This window comes from Halichoerus grypus, chromosome 13 (assembly GCF_964656455.1).
Source record: "Halichoerus grypus chromosome 13, mHalGry1.hap1.1, whole genome shotgun sequence".
Taxonomy (NCBI): Eukaryota; Metazoa; Chordata; class Mammalia; order Carnivora; family Phocidae; genus Halichoerus; species Halichoerus grypus.
The window spans coordinates 38831671-38853564 of record NC_135724.1 but is presented as its reverse complement, the minus strand read 5'-3'; the positions used below and the strand labels follow the sequence as shown (position 1 = coordinate 38853564).

The following is a 21894-nucleotide window of genomic DNA, read 5'->3' as shown; positions in this document are numbered from 1 at the left end:
CAAGTTAGGTAGTGAGTGTTGGCACCATGCTGGTCTGCTCAGGTGGCCCTGTGTTTATGCTTGGAGGTGGGGGAGTGAATTGGTGCCTTCAGCTCCTCTGTTCCTGAGGGGTCTCCCTGTGATCACTGCCTCTCTGGCCATGCTCTGAGATGAGTAAATAACTCTCCCTCCAGTATGGCTCTGGCATTTTTCAAACTTCTGCTTCCATGTTGTATCTCCATGGGCTTTTGCCATGTTGTCTCTTTAAGGGTAGGGACTCTACTTCCTAATGCTCTCCAGGCTCTCCTGAAGTTGAACCCACTGATTTTTTAAAATCCCATGTTTTAAGTCCTGGTAGTTGTACAAACTCACAAGATTCATCCCTTCTCATTTTCAAAGCCATATGTTATGGGGATTTACCTTCCCTGTGAGGGCTTTCCAGTGTGATAGTCTACTTTTTGCCCTTCTCCACACCATGGGCTCTCTCCCCTCTGCTGACAGTCACAGTCTGGTCTGATTCACTCCCAAACTCCCACCTTCACCCTTCCTGTCTTCTTTGATGTGGCCTCTTCTCTACCTTTAGTTGTGGAGTTTGTTCTGCAAATCTTCAGGTTGATTTCTGGGTTATTTATGCTGATGTGAGTGTTATCTAGTTATATCTGTGGGACAAGGAGAGCTTAGGGTCCTCCTACTCTGCCATCCTCCCAACCTCCAACCAAGTGATTTTAAATTTTTATCCTGTGTTTTTTTCTGGCTTTTTTCCATTTGCATAGCTGTCTTCCAGAAATAAGAAATTGGTCTGTCCTTATATGTATTATGTGTGTGTGTGCATGCACAAATGTCTGAAATGACTAAACACCTTATTTCTGTGCCATCAAAATTCTTGGCAAAGCACCTAGAGAATGCTTTTGTTTATTAATGTATAGAAATGTAGGCACCTTGAGCTTGAAAGACCTTTGAGGTTATCACATTAAATCCTAATAAACCACTTCACCAATTCACATAATAATCAATTCACTCAACAAATATTTTTGAGTACTTATGTATTAAGAACTGTAGTTGGTGCCAGGAGGATAAAGATAAACAAATAAGACATGCTTTTCAAAGGAGAAGGCTCACATTCTAGTGGGTGAGGACATACAGACCACACACAAATGTTTGTTCAAGGAGGTCAGGTGAACATTCCAGGAGTGCAGACTGAGAAGCTGCTCTCTGGGCTGACTCTTAGCCAGTTTGCTTTCCCTCAACCACTGCAATGCTTCTGCTCGAGCACTAGCAGTGCATGGTTGGAGAGCAAATATTTTCATATTGAGCCCTAACCCACCCTTCCATTATGGGTCCAGGTGTTGGCAACCTTCACTTAGTCCTTTAGATGTTTGTCCTTCCAAAGTCTTTTCCTTTTACAATTAAACATTCTAAATTTGTATATTTCTCCCTCTCCCTGTTTTTTATTAGATTGCTGCTTTCTAGTATATCAATATGGCCCTTAAACTATACTTCCCAAACCTTTATAAAATACTGCAGATATACCCAACTTTTGAAGTGCAATGGGACTATCATCTCCTTTAACAAGACAAAACATTTGTGCCTTCGAAGTCTAAGATCACATGAACATGTCTGCCACATCACATTCTCTTATTTAAATGATGAGTTAATATTCAGTCTTTTTTCCAAATAAGATGCCAAAGGGGTATTAAAAATCACAGCATTAAATAAGTTAAAAATAAAAAGAAAAATAATGCAATGACAGTACCTTATATGGGCTGAGATGTGAGGTTAGGACTATAAAATATGCCCTACAAGTGTCAGATTCAAGAAGTCTCATGTGCTTGCCAGAGCTGGAACATGGCATTGGTCTTAAGATAGTAGTAGCTCACTTTGGCTCATGTTAAAATTATAGCCAACTAAAATCCCTGTATATATATATATATATATATATAATTATTCTTATATATATATATATTTTATATAAATGGCTTCGATGTCAAATACACCAATACTTTATTTCAATTATAGTTCATCTTACTAGTTTCTGTTTGATTATGTTTTCAAAAGCTTATGTGGTCCACCTGGTTTTCTGCCATCTGTAGATTTACCAATTATGCTTTTTTTTTTTTTTTTTTTGGATAGTCCTGCAATTGCTTCAAGCCCAAGGGTGAAACAAAGTTTCCTTTTTCTGCCTAACATTTATTTTGAATTGATTTTACTCAATACCAGTTATATACAATTTACTTTTTAAAGATTCATCAGATGATTTTCTCATCAAATCGTTCACTAATATCTTTTTTAAAATTCACTAATATCCTATGGCATCATTTTAATATTACCTTCAAAATATAAAACATTAGATTCCATAGTATTGACGTGCTATTAAATTATATGAAAATAGAGAGCAATAGGGCACCTGGGTGGCTCAGTCGTTAAGCATCTGCCTTCGGCTCAGGTCATGATCCCAGGGTCCTGGGATCGAGTCCCACATCGGGCTCCCTGTTCGACAGGAAGCCTGCTTCTCCCTCTCCCACTCCCCCTGCTTGTGTTCCTGCTCTCACTATCTCTCTCTCTGTCAAATAAATAAATAAAATCTTTAAAAAAAAAATAGAGAGCAATAGCATCTGGTCTGTTAAGCAATTTTTAGCCATGTTGACTCAAATTATAGAGACTGATACCTGCAGACTCACTCTGCAAACATACTGAATCACTCTATCATGTTGTCATTTAAAAAATTTTGAGGGACACCTGGGTGGCTCAGCTGGTTAAGTGTCTGCCTTCAGCTCAGGTCATGATCTCAGGGTCCTGGGATCGAGTCCTGTGTCAGGTTCCCTGCTCTGTGGGGAGTCTGCTTCTCCCTCTGCCCCTCTCCCTGCTTGTGCTCTCACTCTCTCAAATAAATAAATAAAACTTAAAAAATAAAATAAAAAAATAGAAAATGTTGATATAATAAGTGAAAACAAGTTAGTCATGGAATACCTTCAGATAAATTTAATGGCCTTACACACTAAAAACCAACTAAGCAAGAACTGAACTAATTTCACTGATGATGTACAGCCCCAAAGGAACTTAGACTCTTCTAGGAAGAAAAGCACAGCAACAAGTAGAAGGAGTAAGGTGCTGAAAATACAACTGTGGTTTGGTGATGTGTACAGAGTACAGTAGGAGGTAAAGAAAAGGAAGGTGCTCAGGAAGGATTTTGTAGAGATGTTTGATTTGAGTCAGATGTTCTTTAACAGGTAAGATAATAAGAGTATTACAGAAAAAGGTTAAGAGTATAGGCACAGGAAAGGAAGAAGGAGTTAAATAAGAGGTTTCACACTAGAGGAATTTTGGAGCAGCTGATATAGACTTCAAGGAACTAATCTGGAGAGAGATAAACCTGGGAAGTTTAGCAGGAACTGGGTCATGACGGTCATTGTGTACCATGCTGAGGGTTTAGGAGTTAAGTTTTTCAGAGGGTTGCCCATGTTTCTATAGTTTTATGGCAAGATCCTGAAAATTATGTTTCAGTATTCCTATTAAAAGTCAAAGTTGAAATATTCTAAGTTGACATCATCTCCATCAGATAAGAATTCACTAAATTATGTTCCTCAAGTTCCCCAAACACAATCCAGCCTTGTTACTGTGTCTCTAGAAGCAGAGTAGTTGAATCTTTCTACTGATACTATGCTATCATTTCTAACTCTTCATTTCCATTGTTATATAACAGCCATCAACATAAGTAATTTAAAATCAAATTTGTTAAAAAAATGTATTGGTGAATTTCTAATAAAAATTAGAATAAGGATTATTGTAGGTTAGGGAGAGAGTTCACTTTAATGATATTCAAAGTTTCTACTGACATTTTCAATATTTCAAAATACACCCTAATTTACAATGAGGATTTATCACTTAAGAATGTTTACAGTTAGGCAGAAGTATGAGATTTTTTAAAAACAATAAATAGAACATGCAAATTACCTTTGGATATTTAAAAGGGAATCACAAGTTATAGGCACTCCATAATTTTTAATGTACTATCTGTTAACAGACTTTTAAGGGAAAAAAAATCAAGATCCTGACTTCAAAAACACTGCAACTGTAGTTTATACTCAAGTTTGTATATGCATATCTATTAAACCTACACATTTAAGTTCTACCTTTTCAAAACTTTAAATTTCTATTATTTAAAATTTTTGTTATAATCCATTATCAGTGGAATCCTTATATAAAGTACATGTACATATATAAAGTGCATATACATCTTATATATGTCCTTCATATGATAGATACACACACACACACACACACACACACACACACACACACACACATACATCCTCAGAGGAAAACAGCAAAAATAGCCGCCAGTAAAAATGAAATTTGAAATAGCTTTGGAAGTGTTTTGCAAAATCCTTTGATTATGGTAAATTATGCATCATGAAGTGCACACGTAATTAAAATATTTAGAAAAAGATTTGGTTTGTTTAGGTTCAGCATGCATTGTTTATGCTGCAAGTTAATGAAGATTATGGTTTTAAAGAGCATGTGCATTTTATATTATAGAACAGGTGCTTCTATTTTTTGTTTTTTAATAGAACAAGGTGGTGTTTGTTTTATTTTCCTTTGGGAAGTCATATTTTATTCATATTATAACATTTCAAATAGTAAAATATTAATCTAAAAAATTTAATTTTCCCAAAATAGTCTTTACATAGTTAATACGGATTTCTAAAATAGATCAGAGTCTTAAAATAAAGACAACGGATCCACTAAAAGTTTTTACAGAGACAAAGAGTAAAATTTCACATGCTTCTGGAACCACAGTTATATTCTAATCTCAAAGTGCATATTTTTCAAATAAAGTTATCTCTAAATCTTCTTAGGAGGACAAGCCTCTTTTGAAATGGAAGGGGAAAGAAAACAGGTAAATAAGATAAACATAAGTGTCATTTTTACTGAAGTAGATTTCACACAAAAGCAACAGAAGGCAACTGTTGACGATATCTCTTAAACAGCTGAATGGCATCTGCAAAGCCTGAAGATTTGAAAATATATATTTATACCAAATGTATTTATAAAAATCTGTTTTGAGGTTTGTGAAAAATAAGTTCACTCTCCCTTTTCCCCCAAAGTATGCATGGTGTATATGCTAACTTACTGAATTCATCCTTCATGCAATTCCAGTTTATTAAAGAGGTTAAAAATTTATAAAACTCTGATGGGATATGGTTTTAATGCTTCATCACACTACCCATCATTTGCTTTTCAATCTAGATCAGAATGATCTTTCCTACTTCCCTGCAATCACCTACCTGCACAGCTAATATTTTCTGAATACTCTCCTGAGAGTCTGTCTGGAACTTGGCCAGCCTCATCTGGCTGTAGAGGACCACCAGTTTGAAGTGCTTCTGCCACACCTTGTGTATCCTTCTTTGCAGCTGACAGAGCTAAAGGGAAGAGGGAGGGGGGAAAAACACAAGTCAGAGTAGGAGAGGAAATTAATGGCAGTGTTCAAGAAGAATGATGGAGGGAAATATAGAAAGCAGTCAATAGCCCATTCTGCACTGTATGGACCTGACAGGAATTTCACAGTCTCTTGATTTTCCAGCCCACTCATGTGCATTCATCAGAAACCAGTCACATCTGGCCGCCAGGATGGGGGGTTAATTTTCTCTAAATGCCTCAGCAGTTTTGTTCTAGCTGAGGCAAACTCTGTGACTGCAAAGCTGATGAGTAAAATATTTCTACTTCACCCAGTTTAACTCAAAACCGATAGCCTCGGGACATATTGAACCTTTCTTTAAAAAAAATAATCTTTTGAAGCTTTTTTGAATGGCACATCAGGTTAAGCCAAAGTTTAAAAATGCAACTTGGAGACTTTGATGGACACCATTGCTTCTTCTTTTTTTTTTTTCCCTCATAAAGCTTACCATTGCTTGGCAATGTGTGCTTTAGAGCATGACAAAACTAAAGAGAATTAACTTAGCCATCAACTGCTGAGGGAGAACAATAACAGGGAAGAGATTTCCAGCAAGAACTCTCTATTAATCTACCTCCCTCTGACTATGTGACATGGAGACATCTCACTGCACTAACGTACAGTGGACGCAGTGTTTAGAGGTGAAACGTTCAATACTGCATCAACACAGAAAAAGACTTCTCCTATGAGGCATTCTATACTTTTTGGATGTTTAGTATAAAATCAAACAACAACAACAAATACGGTAGAAGTTTTACCAAAACAATGAACATATGTCACTCAACAGTTAACACAGCCACACCATATAGAATTTTTATAATTAGGTTATTTTCAAAGAAATAAACTTCATAAAAATTAATTTTAAAAACAGTACTAAAATATATTCTGTCACTGAAACCTTTTTTTTTTTTTTTTTTTTTTGGTAATGTGGATAGTTGTTTATGTTGACTTCTTAGTATATTTTGTAGAATGAAAAATAAACACCAAAAATTTCATATCAGACATCTTCACAACAGAATAAAAACATGTCACAAAGTATGGCTATTTTATGTCTTATTTATTGATCTGAGCACATGTAAAGGATCCTATGCAAAATTTCACCAGACTGCATGGATGACTTGTGAACTTTTCTGGAAGCGTATTTCAATAAAACAGTTTACTTAAAAACAACAATTTTAAAAATAGTCACCTGTTGTGAATTGTGAATTGTTTATAATCATTATCTTCATTATGCATCATAATAAGCAACACATAGGTATTTATGTAAGTCCACAGAATAATGAAACCACTATTCTTGATTAATTGGTTAACTTGTGAAATAAGAATAACCTTGAAAACTATAGAATTTTCAGCCTGCTAAATGCTGAAATATATTACCTGGAATTTAAGGACATTTTAGATACTTTAGGCTATTGAGTTGAAAATTAACATCACTTTTTGAAGGGAAAGTCTGTCATTATTAAATGGTTTTCTGTAATATTTAGTAGTTTTAATATAATATTAAATTTTTTTTTTCTGCCAAATCTGACAGCCACTGGGGGAGCATATGCTGTTATCTTAAAATACTCACTAAGATGTTAAGACACTTTAGTCTAAGCATTACACCATTATTATGGTATCTGCAAATATGACAAGGGCAAATAAGAGGAATATGAGTTTTAGAGGAATTCCTTAAACTGAAGGTAACTTTTTTACAAGTGGGAGCTCTCAACATGTGAAAGGTTTTTACAAGTGGGAGCTCATTAACCAAAGTGAACTGAATGGTAATGCTACCCATCTTTCTCTCTACTTAAGTAGAGAAGTTCCTTATGTATCAACTAAAAAAGAGTAATATCTCAAAAGTGTTTTTTTTAAATTTTTGATTTATAGCTAATAAGCTTCTGAAAAAAGAATGGGGACAGAAAAAAACTGAAGGAATTCTTAGAATCAGCATCCAGTAAAAGTCATATATATACACATACATATCCACATTAAAGACAATGAGATGATCAACAATAATATATATGGAAAAATATTTAAGGTGTTAGAAATGACAGTTGATTTGAATATGATGACAACTATTTTAAGAAAATTGTTATGGTAAAAGCCCAATTGTAAGATGTTAGTAGACAGTAATCACTCAATAAATACTGAAATTAAATCAATAAAGTGAACTGGTAAAATTTTAGTGGTGAAGCAAAGGAGCGAGTAAGACTTTCAAGAACTTAATAATTAATGAGAGAAGAGAAAGATAAGCCAAGTGAATGTAAGAGACACAAAAATATATAAAGGGAAAACTAAAGAGAGAGAATTCAGTTGTGAGTGGAAAAGTCCTTTAGGTAGACACAGAATTTAGGTTGGAAAGCCAAAGGAACTGGAATGATTTTTGATCTCTCCAACTTCAATTAAACTAGTGTTTCTGAAATGAAACTCTTCAATGATTACATTCTTGAAATGTAATCATTTATTCCTGAAATGATTAATTCCTGCCCTCTCCTTCAGATTTTAGGGAAGATAAGGTGAGATGAGGGAGGAAGTGTTAGAGAAACAAAAAAGAACAGTAAGGGACACAAACACACTGGATGGGGTTACAGCAAGGGCACTGTAAGGACTTGCCAAGTACTTAGAAGTAAGAATGGAATTTAGAGCCACTGATGGAGTAACTAGGCTGCTGCTTAGTCTCTAGCACATATTACAAGAATTTTGGAAAAGAATGGATAAGATTCTCATAGAAAACTCGGAAGGAGCATACTGGCACAGGAAAAGAGTCATTTTGAAAAAAGATCCTCAACTTCAGTGCCCTCGGTTTTGTACACAAAAGAGAAAAGAGGATATTCAACTGCATCAGGAGTGCTGAAACAGGAAACAGCTGGTGTGTACTCTCAGACATTTAAAATGGCAAAAAGGAATGGTAGAGTTTTCTGACAATGGTTTCTGGTCAGTTTGAATTTGTAGTACATTTGGTAAGTTGGGCTCTAGTTCTTGCTTTGTGAGTTCTTTGCTGAAGGAAGCCCAAAGATAGAATTTGTTGTTATTTCTTTTGAGATAATGATCACTACGTAGCTATTCACAAAGAAAAAAAAATCAATGTCTATTTTGACATGGTATTTAAGATACAGAGAGTTGATGTCAATGTTAGCATTGCATCCAATGTCCATTTGTATATAATATACATTTGGTAAAAATCCCTTCTGATTAAATTTGATTAGGTTCTTTTTATTATATTTATTAACATTTTAAAGCTTGATATTCTCTGACAGTAAAACAGAGTAAATTAATGTTGTCACTTGCAAGAATGAAAGATTCTCCATTCTCCTATTTTAATATACTTTTGTATATTATATGGATTCTGTTTTTAATCCAAGTTATTTTGATGACCTATATAAATTCATGCTAACTCCCATATATCACATAAACCTGGCTTTAACACTAAATGTAATAATGTATATATTACAACACACAAAACCTCTAATTAAATAGGTTTAAATTTATATTATTTTACTGCTGTTATGCATGTGAAAATTATAATATGCTAAGACTAATATAAACTATTTGATATCCCAATCACAAGTTTCAAAAACATTAGGCACAGCCATAACCAAATTAGCACTGAAATATTGTCTTACACCATTCTCATGTTCTCAGCATTGAAAGTAGAACTTTCAAAGCATCACTTTTTCAGGTATTTTCTGTGGCCAGCTTGGAGTATACAGTTGTGTGGTTTGCATTATGGAGGACATAAAAATAAAGCCTTGTTATCCTAGCCCAAAGGAGACAATTGGGGCACATTGTGAAGAATGGAGTAATATAGAGTTGAAGTATATTTGTTATTTACTGTCAGAGAAAAACAGTGTCCATAGATGTGATTTTAAAAATAGACCCTCATTCTCCAGAATCGATCACATCCTAGGTCATAAATCAGGTCTCAACTGGTACCAAAAGATTGGGATCATTCCCTGCCTATTTTCAGACCACAATGCTTTGAAACTAGAACTCAATCACAAGAAGAAAGTCGGAAAGAACTCAAATACATGGAGGCTAAAGAGCATCCTACTGAAGAATGAATGGGTCAACCAGGAAATTAAAGAAGAATTAAAAAAATTCATGGAAACCAATGAAAATGAAAACACAACTATTCAAAATCCTTGGGATGCAGCAAAGGCAGTCCTAAGAGGAAAGTATATAGCAATACAAGCCTTTCTCAAGAAACAAGAAAGGTCTCAAGTACACAACCTAACCCTACACCTAAAGGAGATGGAGAAAGAACAGCAAATAAAGCCTAAACCCAGCAGGAGAAGAGAAATAATAAAGATCAGAGCAGAAATCAATGAAATAGAAACTAAAAGAACAGTAGAACAGATCAACGAAACTAGGAGCTGGTTCTTTGAAAGAATTAACAAGATTGATAAACCCCTGGCCAGACTTATCAAAAAGAAAAGAGAAAGGACCCAAATCAACAAAATCATGAATGAAAGAGGAGAGATCACAACCAACACCAAAGAAATACAAACAATTATAAGAACATATTATGAGCAACTCTATGCCAGCAAATTAGATAACCTGGAAGAAATGGATGCATTCCTAGAGATGTATCAACTACCAAAACTGAACCAGGAAGAAATAGAAAACCTGAACAGACCTATAACCACTAAGGAAATTGAAGCAGATATCAAAAATCTCCCAAAAAACAAAAGCCCAGGGCCAGATGGCTTCCCAGGGGAATTCTACCAAACATTTCAAGAAGAATTAATACCTATTCTTCTGAAACTGTTCCAAAAAATAGAAATGGAAGGAAAACTTCCAAACTCATTTTATGAGGCCAGCATTACCTTGATCCCAAAACCAGACAAAGACCCCATCAAAAAGGAGAATTACAGACCAATATCCTTGATGAACATGGATGCAAAAATTCTCACCAAAATACTAGCCAATAGGATCCAACAGTACATTAAAAGGATTATTCACCATGACCAAGTGGGATTTATCCCTGGGCTGCAAGGTTGGTTCAACATCTGCAAATCAATCAACGTGACACAATACATTAACAAAAGAAAGAACAAGAATCATATGATCCTCTCAATAGATGCAGAAAAAGCATTTGACAAAGTACAGCATCCCTTCTTGATCAAAACTCTTCAGAGTATAGGCATAGAGGGTACATACCTCAATATCATAAAAGCCATCTATGAAAAACCTACAGCGAATATCATTCTCAATGGGGAAAAACTGAGAGCTTTCCCCTAAGGTCAGGAACGCGGCAGGGATGTCCACTATCACCACTGCTATTCAACATAGTATTGGAAGTCCTAGCCACAGCAATCAGACAACAAAAAGAAATAAAAGGCATCCAAATCGGCAAAGAAGAAGTCAAGCTCTCACTCTTTGCAGATGATATGATACTTTATGTGGAAAACCCCAAAGACTCCACCCCAAAACTGCTAGAACTCATACAGAAATACAGTAAAGTGGCAGGATATAAAATCAATGCACAGAAATCAGTGGCATTCCTATACACCAACAACAAGACAGAAGAAAGAGAAATTAAGGAGTCGATCCCATTTACAATTGCACCCAAAACCATAAGATACCTAGGAATAAATCCAACCAAAGAGGCAAAGGATCTGTACTCAGAAAACTATAAAATACTCATGAAAGAAATTGAGGAAGACACAAAGAAATGGAAAAACGTTCCATGCTCATGGATTGGAAGAACAAACATTGTGAAGATGTCAGTGCTACCTAGAGCAATCTACACATTCAATGCAATCCCCATCAAAATACCATTCACTTTTTTCAAAGAAATGGAACAAAGAATCCTAAAATTTGTATGGAACCAGAAAAGACCCCGCATAGCCAGAGGAATGTTGAAAAAGAAAAGCAAAGCTGGCGGCATCACAATTCTGGACTTCCAGCTCTATTACAAAGCTGTCATCATCAAGACAGTATGGTACTGGCACAAAAACAGGCACATAGATCAATGGAACAGAATAGAGAGCCCAGAAATGGACCCTCAACTCTACGGTCAACTAATCTTTGACAAAGCAGGAAAGAATGTCCAATGGAAAAAAGACAGTCTCTTCAACAAATGGTGTTGGGAAAATTGGACAGCAACATGCAGAAGAATGAAAGTGGACCATTTCCTTACACCACACACAAAAATAGACTCCAAATGGTTGAAAGACCTCAATGTAAGACAGGAGTCCATCAAAATCCTAAAGGAGAACACAGGCAGCAACCTCTTCGACCTCAGCCACAGCAACTTCTTCCTAGAAACATCGCCAAAGGCAAGGGAAGCAAGGGCAAAAATGAACTATTGGGACTTCATCAAGATAAAAAGCTTTTGCACAGCAAAGGAAACAGTCAACAAAACTAAAAGACAACCGACAGAATGGGAGAAGATATTTGCAAATGACATATCAGATAAAGGGCTAGTATCCAAAATCTATAAAGAACTCATCAAACTCAACACCCAAAGAACAAAGAATCCAATCAAGAAATGGGCAGAAGACATGAACAGACATTTTTCCAAAGAAGACATCCAAATGGCCAACAGACACATGAAAAAGTGCTCAATATCACTCGGCATCAGGGAAATCCAAATCAAAACCTCAATGAGATACCACCTCACACTAATCAGAATGGCTAAAATTAACAAGTCAGGAAATGACAGATGTTGGCAGGGATGCGGAGAAAGGGGAACCCTCCTACACTGTTGGTGGGAATGCAAGCTTGTGCAACCACTCTGGAAAACAGTATGGAGGTTCCTCAGAAAGTTGAAAATAGAGCTACCCTATGATCCACCAATTGCACTACTGGGTATTTACCCCAAAGATACAAAAGTAAGGATCCGAACGGGTACATGCACCCCGATGTTTATAGCAGCAATGTTCACAATAGCCAAACTGTGGAAAGAGCCAAGATGTCCATCGACAGATGAATGGATAAAGAAGATGTGGCATATATATACAATGGAATATTATGCAGCCATCAAAAGGAATGAGATCTTGCCATTTGCAACGATGTGGATGGAACTGGAGGGTGTTATGCTGAGCGAAATAAGTCAAACAGAGAAAGACATGTATCATATGACCTCACTGATATGAGGAATTCTTAATCTCAGGAAATAAACTGAGGGTTGCTGGAGGAGTGGGGTTTGGGAGGGATGGAGTGACTGGGTGATAGACACTGGGGAGGGTATGTGCTCTGGTAAGCGCTGTGAATTGTGCAAGACTGTTGAATCTCAGATCTGTACCTCTGGAACAAATAATGCAATATATGTTAAGAAAAAAAAAAAAAGAAGAAGGTAGCAGGAGGGACAGAATGAAGGGGGGGAAATCGGAGGGGTAGACGAACCATGAGAGACGATGGACTCTGAAAAAACAAACTGAGGGTTCTAGAGGGGAGGGGGGTGGGAGGATGGGTTAGCCTGGTGATGGGTATTGAGGAGGGCACGTTCTGCATGGAGCACTGGGTGTTATGCACAAACAATGAATCATGGAACACTACATCTAAAACTAATGATGTAATGTATGGGGATTAACATAACAATAAAAAATAAAAAAAATAAATAAAAAAATAAAAATAGACCCTCAAATTATTTGATAAACCTCCTGAAGCAGGAGGGTTTAAAAGTAGACCTCAAATTATTTGAAAATCCTCCCTTTGAGTGTAGGCTGGACTTAGTGACTGTCTTGTAAAGAACAGAATAGGGCAGAAGATAGTATGCACTTCCAAACACACACACACACACACACACACACACACACACACACACACACACACACACACACACACACACACACCCTGAGGCTTCTGTCGTGGGTTTTCTCTCTCTCTCATTCTCTCAGATATTTTGATTTAGGAATAGCCAGCTCCTATGTTGTGTAAGCAGCTCTGTGAAAGACCCACATGGTGAGGAATTGAAACTTCTTTTTGCCAACAGCCCCCTGTGAGTGATCTTGAAAGCAGATTCTCCAATCTCTTCAGATGACTGCCACCCTGACCAACAACTTGACTGCAACCTTATAGGAGACCATGAGCCAAAATCACCCATCTATGCAGCTCCTGGTTCTTGTCTTTCAGAAACTTTGTGAGAAAATAAGTGTTTATTAGCTTAAGCTGCTAAATTTAGGGACAATTTGTTGCAGCAATAGTTAATGATAGATTTTAAACTCTTTTTCTTTCTTCTCTCTTTGCCTAGCCAGAAAATAATTTACTATCCATATTTTCTGAATGTAAAGCAAAAGTGATCTCCTAATTCACTGTTTGGTTTAAGACTGAAGCTGAAAATGATTTATTAGTAATAAGAGAGTGATTAATAAATACTTATTGATTGATAGAATGTAGTTTGTACCATCTAGGAGCTCATTAATTGAAGACAGTGTAAAGGAACTATAATTTAATAGTTCCAGAAATTTAAAAATGGTTCATTATCAGCAAATATTTTCATGAAATACATCAATATATCAAAGAAAAAATAATCATCCCCAAGAGAAGTCGATATGAATAAACACAGAAACAAAAACAATCAACAATGAAAAAAATTATCTTAGCAAACTAGGAATAGGAACAGAAGAAAATTTCTTTAACCTGATAAAGGTATAAACCCAAAACTTTCAACAAATATTTTAGTAAATAGAGATACTTTAGAAACATTCCCATAAATGTCAGGAAAAATACAGAAAGGCTATCAGGAATCAGTACCTCTTTTCAAAATTTTATTGCAGATACTGGCCAAAGCAATAAGAAAATGAAAGAAAAAAATAGATATATGAGAAAGAATGCCTACACAGAAAATTAAAGAGGTTCTACAAATCAACAATAGGAGGTAATTAGAGAGTTTAGGAACTTTTTTGCCTGTAAGATCAGCACTGAAAAAAATAACATTAAAAATTAGTTATAACCAATTTTGAATCATGATTCTAAAATACCATTCATAATCACAATACAAAATGTAAGATGTCTAGGTTTCAATCTATTAAATATGTAGAGAAATATACACAGAAAGTTAAAAAACATTTTTAAAAAATATAAAGTAATAACTAAATAAATGAAGAGGTATAATCTGTCCACATAGGGGACATGTCAATGTTTCGCAAAGTGGTCTACAATCTCATCAGGTTTCATAGAACTTGATCTAAAACTTATATGGAGGGGCGCCTGGGTGGCTCAGTCGTTAAGCGTCTGCCTTCGGCTCAGGTCATGATCCCAGGGTCCTGGGATCGAGCCCCGCATCGGGCTCCCTGCTCAGCGGGAAGCCTGCTTCTCCCTCTCCCACTCCCCCTGCTTGTGTTCCCTCTCTCGCTGTGTCTCTGTCAAAGAAATAAATAAATCTTTAAAAAAAAAAAAAAACTTATATGGAAGAATAAAGGACTGAGAACAGCTAAGACAATTGTGAAATAGAAGAACAAGCTAAAAAAAACTTGACATATATAAAGATGTAGGAACTAACAGTAATGTCAGCATTGGAATGGATAAGCATTAGGTCAGAAAAGAGATGAACAAGACATTCATATAAAATATATAAGTTTGAAATATGACACAGCATTTAAATTAGTGGAGAAAGGATGGCATAATTGATTTTCTCTATACAAGTCTCTAAAATAAAACTAGATCCTTAACTTATAATATACACTAACATAAAAGCTAGGTAGACTAAATTGAGAAAAGATAAATTTAAAACTGACCTTTAGAAGGGGAAGCAGTTTTAAATAAAATACTAAAATAATAAATTCTAATGGAAAGAACTGGTAAATTTAATTATACTGAATTTTTTTAAATTTAAATTTAAGCAGAGTAACAAAATTAACCAGAGGTTTAGAAAAAATATTAACAACACAGCTAGCAAGGATTAATTTCTTTAACATAGAAAGAGCCCCTATAAATCAATAAGGAAAAATACAAACAATATACCAGAAAAATGGGCAAATAATACAAATAGGCAATTCACAGAAAAGGAAAGCTATTTTGTCTATAAACATTTGAAAAGATGTGGTTCATATATACAATGGAATATTACTCAGCCATCAGAAAGGATGAATACCTACCATTTGCATCCACATGGATGCAACTGGAGGGGATTATGCTAAGTGAAATAAGTCAAGCAGAGAAGACAATTATCATATGGTTTCACTCTTATGTGGAACATAAGGAATAGCACGGAGGACCATAGGGGAAGGAAGGGAAAACTGAATGGGAAGAAATCAGAGAGGGAGACAAACCTTGAGAGACTCTGGGCTCTGGGAAACAAACTGAGGGTTACAGAAGGGAGGGAGTGGGGGAATGGGGTAGCCGGGTGATGGGTATTAAGGAGGGCACGTGTTTTGATGAGCACTGGTTGTTAAACACAACTAATGAATCGTTGAACACTTAAAAAAAAGAAAAACATGTTCAATCTCAATAGTAGAGCACAAATAAATATGATTTACACTCACCCAATTGGCAATTATTACAAAAAACTGTCCATACCAATTCTTGGTAAGATGTGGAAAAAACTAAACTCTCATACATTGTTCATACATTGTCAAATCTGTGTCTAATTTGACACAAAGACTCTGGAGAACAATCTGACATTATGTATTAAATTTGGAGATGTAGCTCCCCTTTGATCTAGCAATTATACTTAAACCTACATATTCTAGACCAGTGGTTCTCAAGATCAGCAGGATCAGTATCACAACAGAACTTGTCAGAAATATAGTTATTCAGACCTACTGAATCAGAAACTCTGGAGCCCAGCAATTGGTGTTTTTTAACAAGACTTCCAGGTATCTAATGCATTCTGAAGTCAGAGATACTGCTCTTGAATAACAGTTATAATACGTTCCCAAGGAAACATATAAAATAATGTTAATTTACAGCATTGATTGCAATGGTGAAAATGTGGAAACAATCTAATTGTTTACACTTGAATAATAAAAAATACATTGTAGTACGTTCATATCCTACAGCCTAGAATTTAAAATAAATCCACTAATATTGCATGTGATATATACAATACATTTATACATAAAAATGAAAACTAATAGTTTACATTTAAAATTAATTACAATTAATAAAATTAATAATTAATAAAATTACAATTAATAAAATATGGATAGAATTGATAAATACCTAGTGGTTAACTCAGTAAAGAGGAGGGAAATAATATTAGGAATAGGCAGACAGAGGGTTTTGAGTGTATTCATACTGGTCTAAACATACAAAGCAAATATGCAAATATCGATATTTACAAAGCTGATAAAGGTACACAGAAATTTATGATAAAACTTACATGTACCTTATATATAACTCTGTAACTTACTGTAAGTTTAGTTGTTTCATTAAAAAAAAAAAACAACTTACATGTCGGTAAAGACATGTAAGCTTAACCCAACTTTGTCAAAGCATCCTCCTTATTTTGTGGTTCAGGATTATTTCTTTTTAGAGAATTTACTATAATCTAGCTTAAAAAATACTATTATATTTGACCATCTGCTAAAATATAAAAAAGGCTTTTGTGTACAAGACTTTTGTTATGTATCCACTAAGCATGATCCTACCTATAATAAAAGAGCTATCCAAAATATTAAAGGAGTTTAAATCAATAAGAAATTAATTACTACTCTTTCCTTCTTAAATTGCCTAAATTTTTTGGTATTTCTCCTCCTCCTGCTCACATAATAAAAGCATTTGTTGAATAGCAACTTTATAACGTATTTCATACTAAATTGAAGATAGATATATATAAGCCTACTTACACGAGAATTTGATAGAATTAGGTGAGGATTGATGGTACACTCATTTGAAAAAGCATAAAAATATGTAAAATGATGAATAGAGCTTTGGAGAAAGTTGTTTATAAGCCTTTAAATTAATCCTTAGACTAAAATTAGTCCTTTTCTGTGGTTTAACTTTTCTAACATTCTCAAATCATAAGATTAGGTCCCTAATAAGAATAATAGCAGTAAAATTTTTGTATTAGTCATGTTGATATCGTAAAGACACTTTGCTAAGATATACAACAGAGCTCAGATATTAAAAATACATTAATCAAAATAAACAGGAATTTTTGCAACCTTAGACACATGTTACTATGTTGAAACAATAGTAGACTAGCCTGTTTTTTCTTTTAAAAATTCCTTATATTGTCTCTGTGTATTACAAAACATAAATGTCATTACAAACATGTTTTAAAGATAAAATTAAATCATTTTTAGAGACATATGGTGCCAAAAATTAACTCCCCAAAGCACATAATTTAACTTGCTTTTGCAATTTAAGAACCCTGGAAAAAAAGAAAGGGAACATTTCAAGGAAATGAAAAGTGTCCTTATAATGAATTTCTGCTTATAAGAATCAGATATAACAACAGTCTTTTTAATTAAAATACAAATACCATATGTATAGTTATCTGAAAATGAACTACAAATTGCTTTGTCAGAAAACAAAGGCCAGTCAATACTGAAAATGCAGAAGTCCCTTAAAACACAAAGGTAATACTGGGAGGACTGATAGCTCATGGACGGCACTCAAAGTTCTTTGTCTATGAATAATGATTTTTCCATCACTGGAACACCAAAGCAACTGCTGAAGATTTGAATGTATGAGACAGATTGTAAAACAATACTTCATTTATAATTTTTTGAGGAAAAATATCTTTATAAAAAACTGGATGACAGTTCAAAAGTACACAGAATTGTTCTGCATATATGAAAAATCCACTGGATATAACATTCAAACAGGAAATTCATAGGATCACAGCAATAAACAACTCTAGTCAAAGTAACATGTAGGACAAACATCAAGGATGTGGAACCTTCCAAATTCTTGAGGTCCAAATCACTCCCCAGTACACTGGGGTGGAAATTGGGAGTGGGTATATGGTGATGACAATGTGTGACAATTGTCAGAGGTTACAGAATTTGTGAAGGGAGTACCTGTGTATTTAACTCACCACAGGTATCTGAAAATTTCAAAGCTCATCTGGTGTGACCACTAGTGAGCTTGGGAATTTCATAGGTGAGAAGGCTGCTGCCTAAGAATAGAAATATTATGAAAAACTTTTACCATGGGAGAAAATTAAAGCATTTCACACAATCTACTTGTATTTTCTATCTAAAAACACAGTCAAGCAAATAGTCCAACTGTATGTAGAAGCATCTCTAAGGAAAAATTACACATATTTGACAAAGGAGAGAAAAAACATGCTATATTCTGCAGATTTGCATTTGTACCTTGGGTAATCCAATTAAAATGATAACCTTTGACAAAATATGATAAAGGGCACTTGGAAAAAGTAACAGTATTTTCCTATAGGAATATATTTCAAATGATAGATAGATAATAGAAACATACATACAGTCATTCATTTGCACTAGAATATTAAAATAATGATTATGATTTCTGACCTGCTTGTTATAAGGTTTTACATAGTGGAAGCATACTTCCTTTCTCTCTTTCTGACAGATAAATAAAACTGATAGGGAAAGATATGTCCATGCAATTTTAATTCAACAGAGTGATGTGAAGTGAACGCAGCTCACAAGGCAAACCTTATCAGTTCTGTTTATCGTAATAACCCAAACAATGGCAATTACAAATTACTCCACAGATTTTTGGCACGGCAGGAATGACAGATATACAAAATCCAGTTAATTCTCATCTTTTTATAGTACTCAGTTACCAAGCTACACATGTACAATAAACAAATCTCAAAAGTAATGAGATATTTATTATCAAATCTGTTCCACAGATTGGTGTCAAAGATCACATAGCTCATTTCTGGAAACATCCTTTGTCAACTGCTTAGGTATACTTAAAAAAAAATAAAATATGACTCACATGCATTCCCAAAACTAGAGCTGGCCTTTAACAATTAATAAAGAACTACTCTTTTATTCTAATGATATAAAGAATAATACATTTCAAGATTCTGTATTTGGACCTCTGCTAATATATAAAAACACCAATGGCACAAGAAAGCAAGCTGAACTATAACAAACACTACTAAGTCTTGTAGTTAATAGTTAAAGATCACGTCTATCCCTTTATATGAATATGGACATGTATTTCCTTTGTATATGTTATAATTATAACACATACTATGACATAGCAGAAAATAACTAATCCAATTTAATTTTTATGTATTTAATAGTAATAAGGTGCAAAACTCACAGGCTTCTTAGTTTCACAGATATCCAGTTCTGAAATAAAATTACTGTATTCTATTGAATATTTGATTTAAAAATTATAAAGATAACAATTTAATTTTTTATTCAAATGACTAAATTTCACAGACAAATCCTATGAAGAGCTCAAAACTATTCTAATTCTAAAATTATTGTTTTCTGTGGTTTAAAAAAAGATGTTAAATCAAGAATAAAACAATTTTTAAAATTCTGTAGTAGAAATTATTTTCATAAGAAAAAACTAACATTGCTAAAATGAAAAATTAGTTGCTTTTAAAAAAGTTGCAAATGGAGGGCGCCTGGGTGGCTCAGTTGGTTAAGCGACTGCCTTCGGCTCAGGTCATGATCCTGGAGTCCCTGGATCGAGTCCTGCATCGGGCTCCCTGCTCGGCAGGGAGCCTGCTTCTCCCTCTGACCCTCCCCCCTCTCATGTGCTCTCTCTCTCATTCTCTCTGTCTCAAATAAATAAATAAAAAATCTTTAAAAAAAAAAAATAAATAAAAAAGTTGCAAATGGAATTACATAAAGACTAAAAACAAAAGTTATGCTGTCACTATGCTTTAGAGATGAACATATTCTTAAGGTATCCACTTCCTTGCCTGCTGTCATTTTCCCCAGATAATTAAATCCCTTGATTTTAAAATGTGGTCAAATGAATGCCGTAAACCGGCTTTTTTGGTGTTCATTTACGAGCGGTGGTTGAATAATTTTCTTTGATGAGTATCCACAATATATCTTTATAATCTTATGAGACCCACCCATTCTGATGCAAATGAATTAAAATAATACTTTAAAAATCACATTTGTTTAAAACTAATTCACAATAAAAACACTGTATCAAAAATGATTTATTATAGAGCTCCCTGGTTTATTTAGAATTCGCAGGAATAAATATAGTATTTTTCTACTTTAAAGACATCAAGTCCATTATAAATATCCCCAGTATCTTTGTTTCTTTTACACACAAGTAAACATAAATGTTTCTGAAATTACTTGTTTTAAACTACTTGCAAAAATTCAACTGAAAGTGTAAAGAAAATATGAAACACAATCATGCAATGAGGCAGAGCCTGGGAGCAGAAAGAAACTAGTCTCTAGCTACAAGAAATCAGGGGTCAGGTGAGTATGAACTTCTTTATGAACTACATCTAAAATGCAAAAGTCTTATGACCTTATTCTTGTTTTAGCTTCTTTTTACTTATCTAGTATTATTTTGGGAGCTAGAAGGATTTCAACAATAAGAAAAAAATCTGCAAAATAGTGGAAATTGTCATAGATGCCAAAAATTTACTAATCCACTTGTTGGCTTGAACAAGAGTATCTAATTGAACATAGGTTACAACAAATATTATCAAAAACATATAATAATAAAGGAGTGCCTTTTAAGAATCAGTTACTAATCTCATTCTTTCAGCAAACACTGTGAAATAAATTCCAAGATACTCAAAGATCTGAAAAGAATGGTGACAATGATTAATACAAATGGAACGATAATAACCCATAGTAAGAAAATTACCAATGTTCTGCTAAATTCTGGAAATTTTTAATGATAAGTAGTGGATGAATCATTGGATATTTGAAAACACAAGCAAATGTAGGTACTAGCATGCTATGTGGCTTTGGGTAATAGTGTCATTTGAACCTTAATTGACTCATTGAAGGAAGAAGTGTAATACTAAATGGATTGCCAGTAAAATATGTAGCCACTTGGCATTTCTGGTTCTCCAGAAGATTTTGGAAATCTCTTGTCTCCTTTTGTCTTTCCATTTCTTCAGCTCCTTCACTGTTCAGACCTCTCCTACCACCTCACTGAAATGGCTCTAGCAAAGATCACCTGCAGGATCTGATATGGCTAAAACTAACGACTTTAACAAAAACCTTTTTTTTTTTTTTTGAGTATAGTTGACACACAGTGTTACATTAGTTTCAGGTGTACAACATTGTGTTTTACCATCTTTATATGTTATGCTGTGCTCACCACAAGTGTAGCTACCATCTGTCACCATGCAACACTATTACAATATTGACCTAATTCTCTCTGCTGTACCTTTTATTCCCATCACTTATTCATTTCCAAACTGGAAGCCGGTATCTCCCAGTTTCCTTCATCCATTCTGCTCATCCCCTACAGCCCTTCCTTCTGGCAAACCATCAGTTTGTTCTCTGTATTTACAGGTCTGATTCTGCTTTTTGTTTGTTTATTCATTTGTTTTGCATTTTAGATTCCACATAAGTGAAATCATATAGTATTTCTCTGTGTTTTTCTCTGACTGACTTATTTCACTTAGCATAATACACTTTAGGTCTATCCATGTT

The 21894-nt window shown here is 34.5% G+C and overlaps 1 protein-coding gene across 1 annotated transcript in view; it reads right to left on the bottom strand.

Moving 5' to 3' along the window:
* The window catches only part of CCDC178 (coiled-coil domain containing 178), a 410550-nt gene that overhangs the window by 36937 nt on the left and 351719 nt on the right, over positions 1–21894 (bottom strand). The window contains exon 19 of the mRNA XM_078060501.1: positions 5265–5399. Within this exon, the coding sequence (XP_077916627.1) occupies positions 5265–5399 (135 nt within the window). The remainder of the gene's footprint in view (positions 1–5264; positions 5400–21894) is intronic.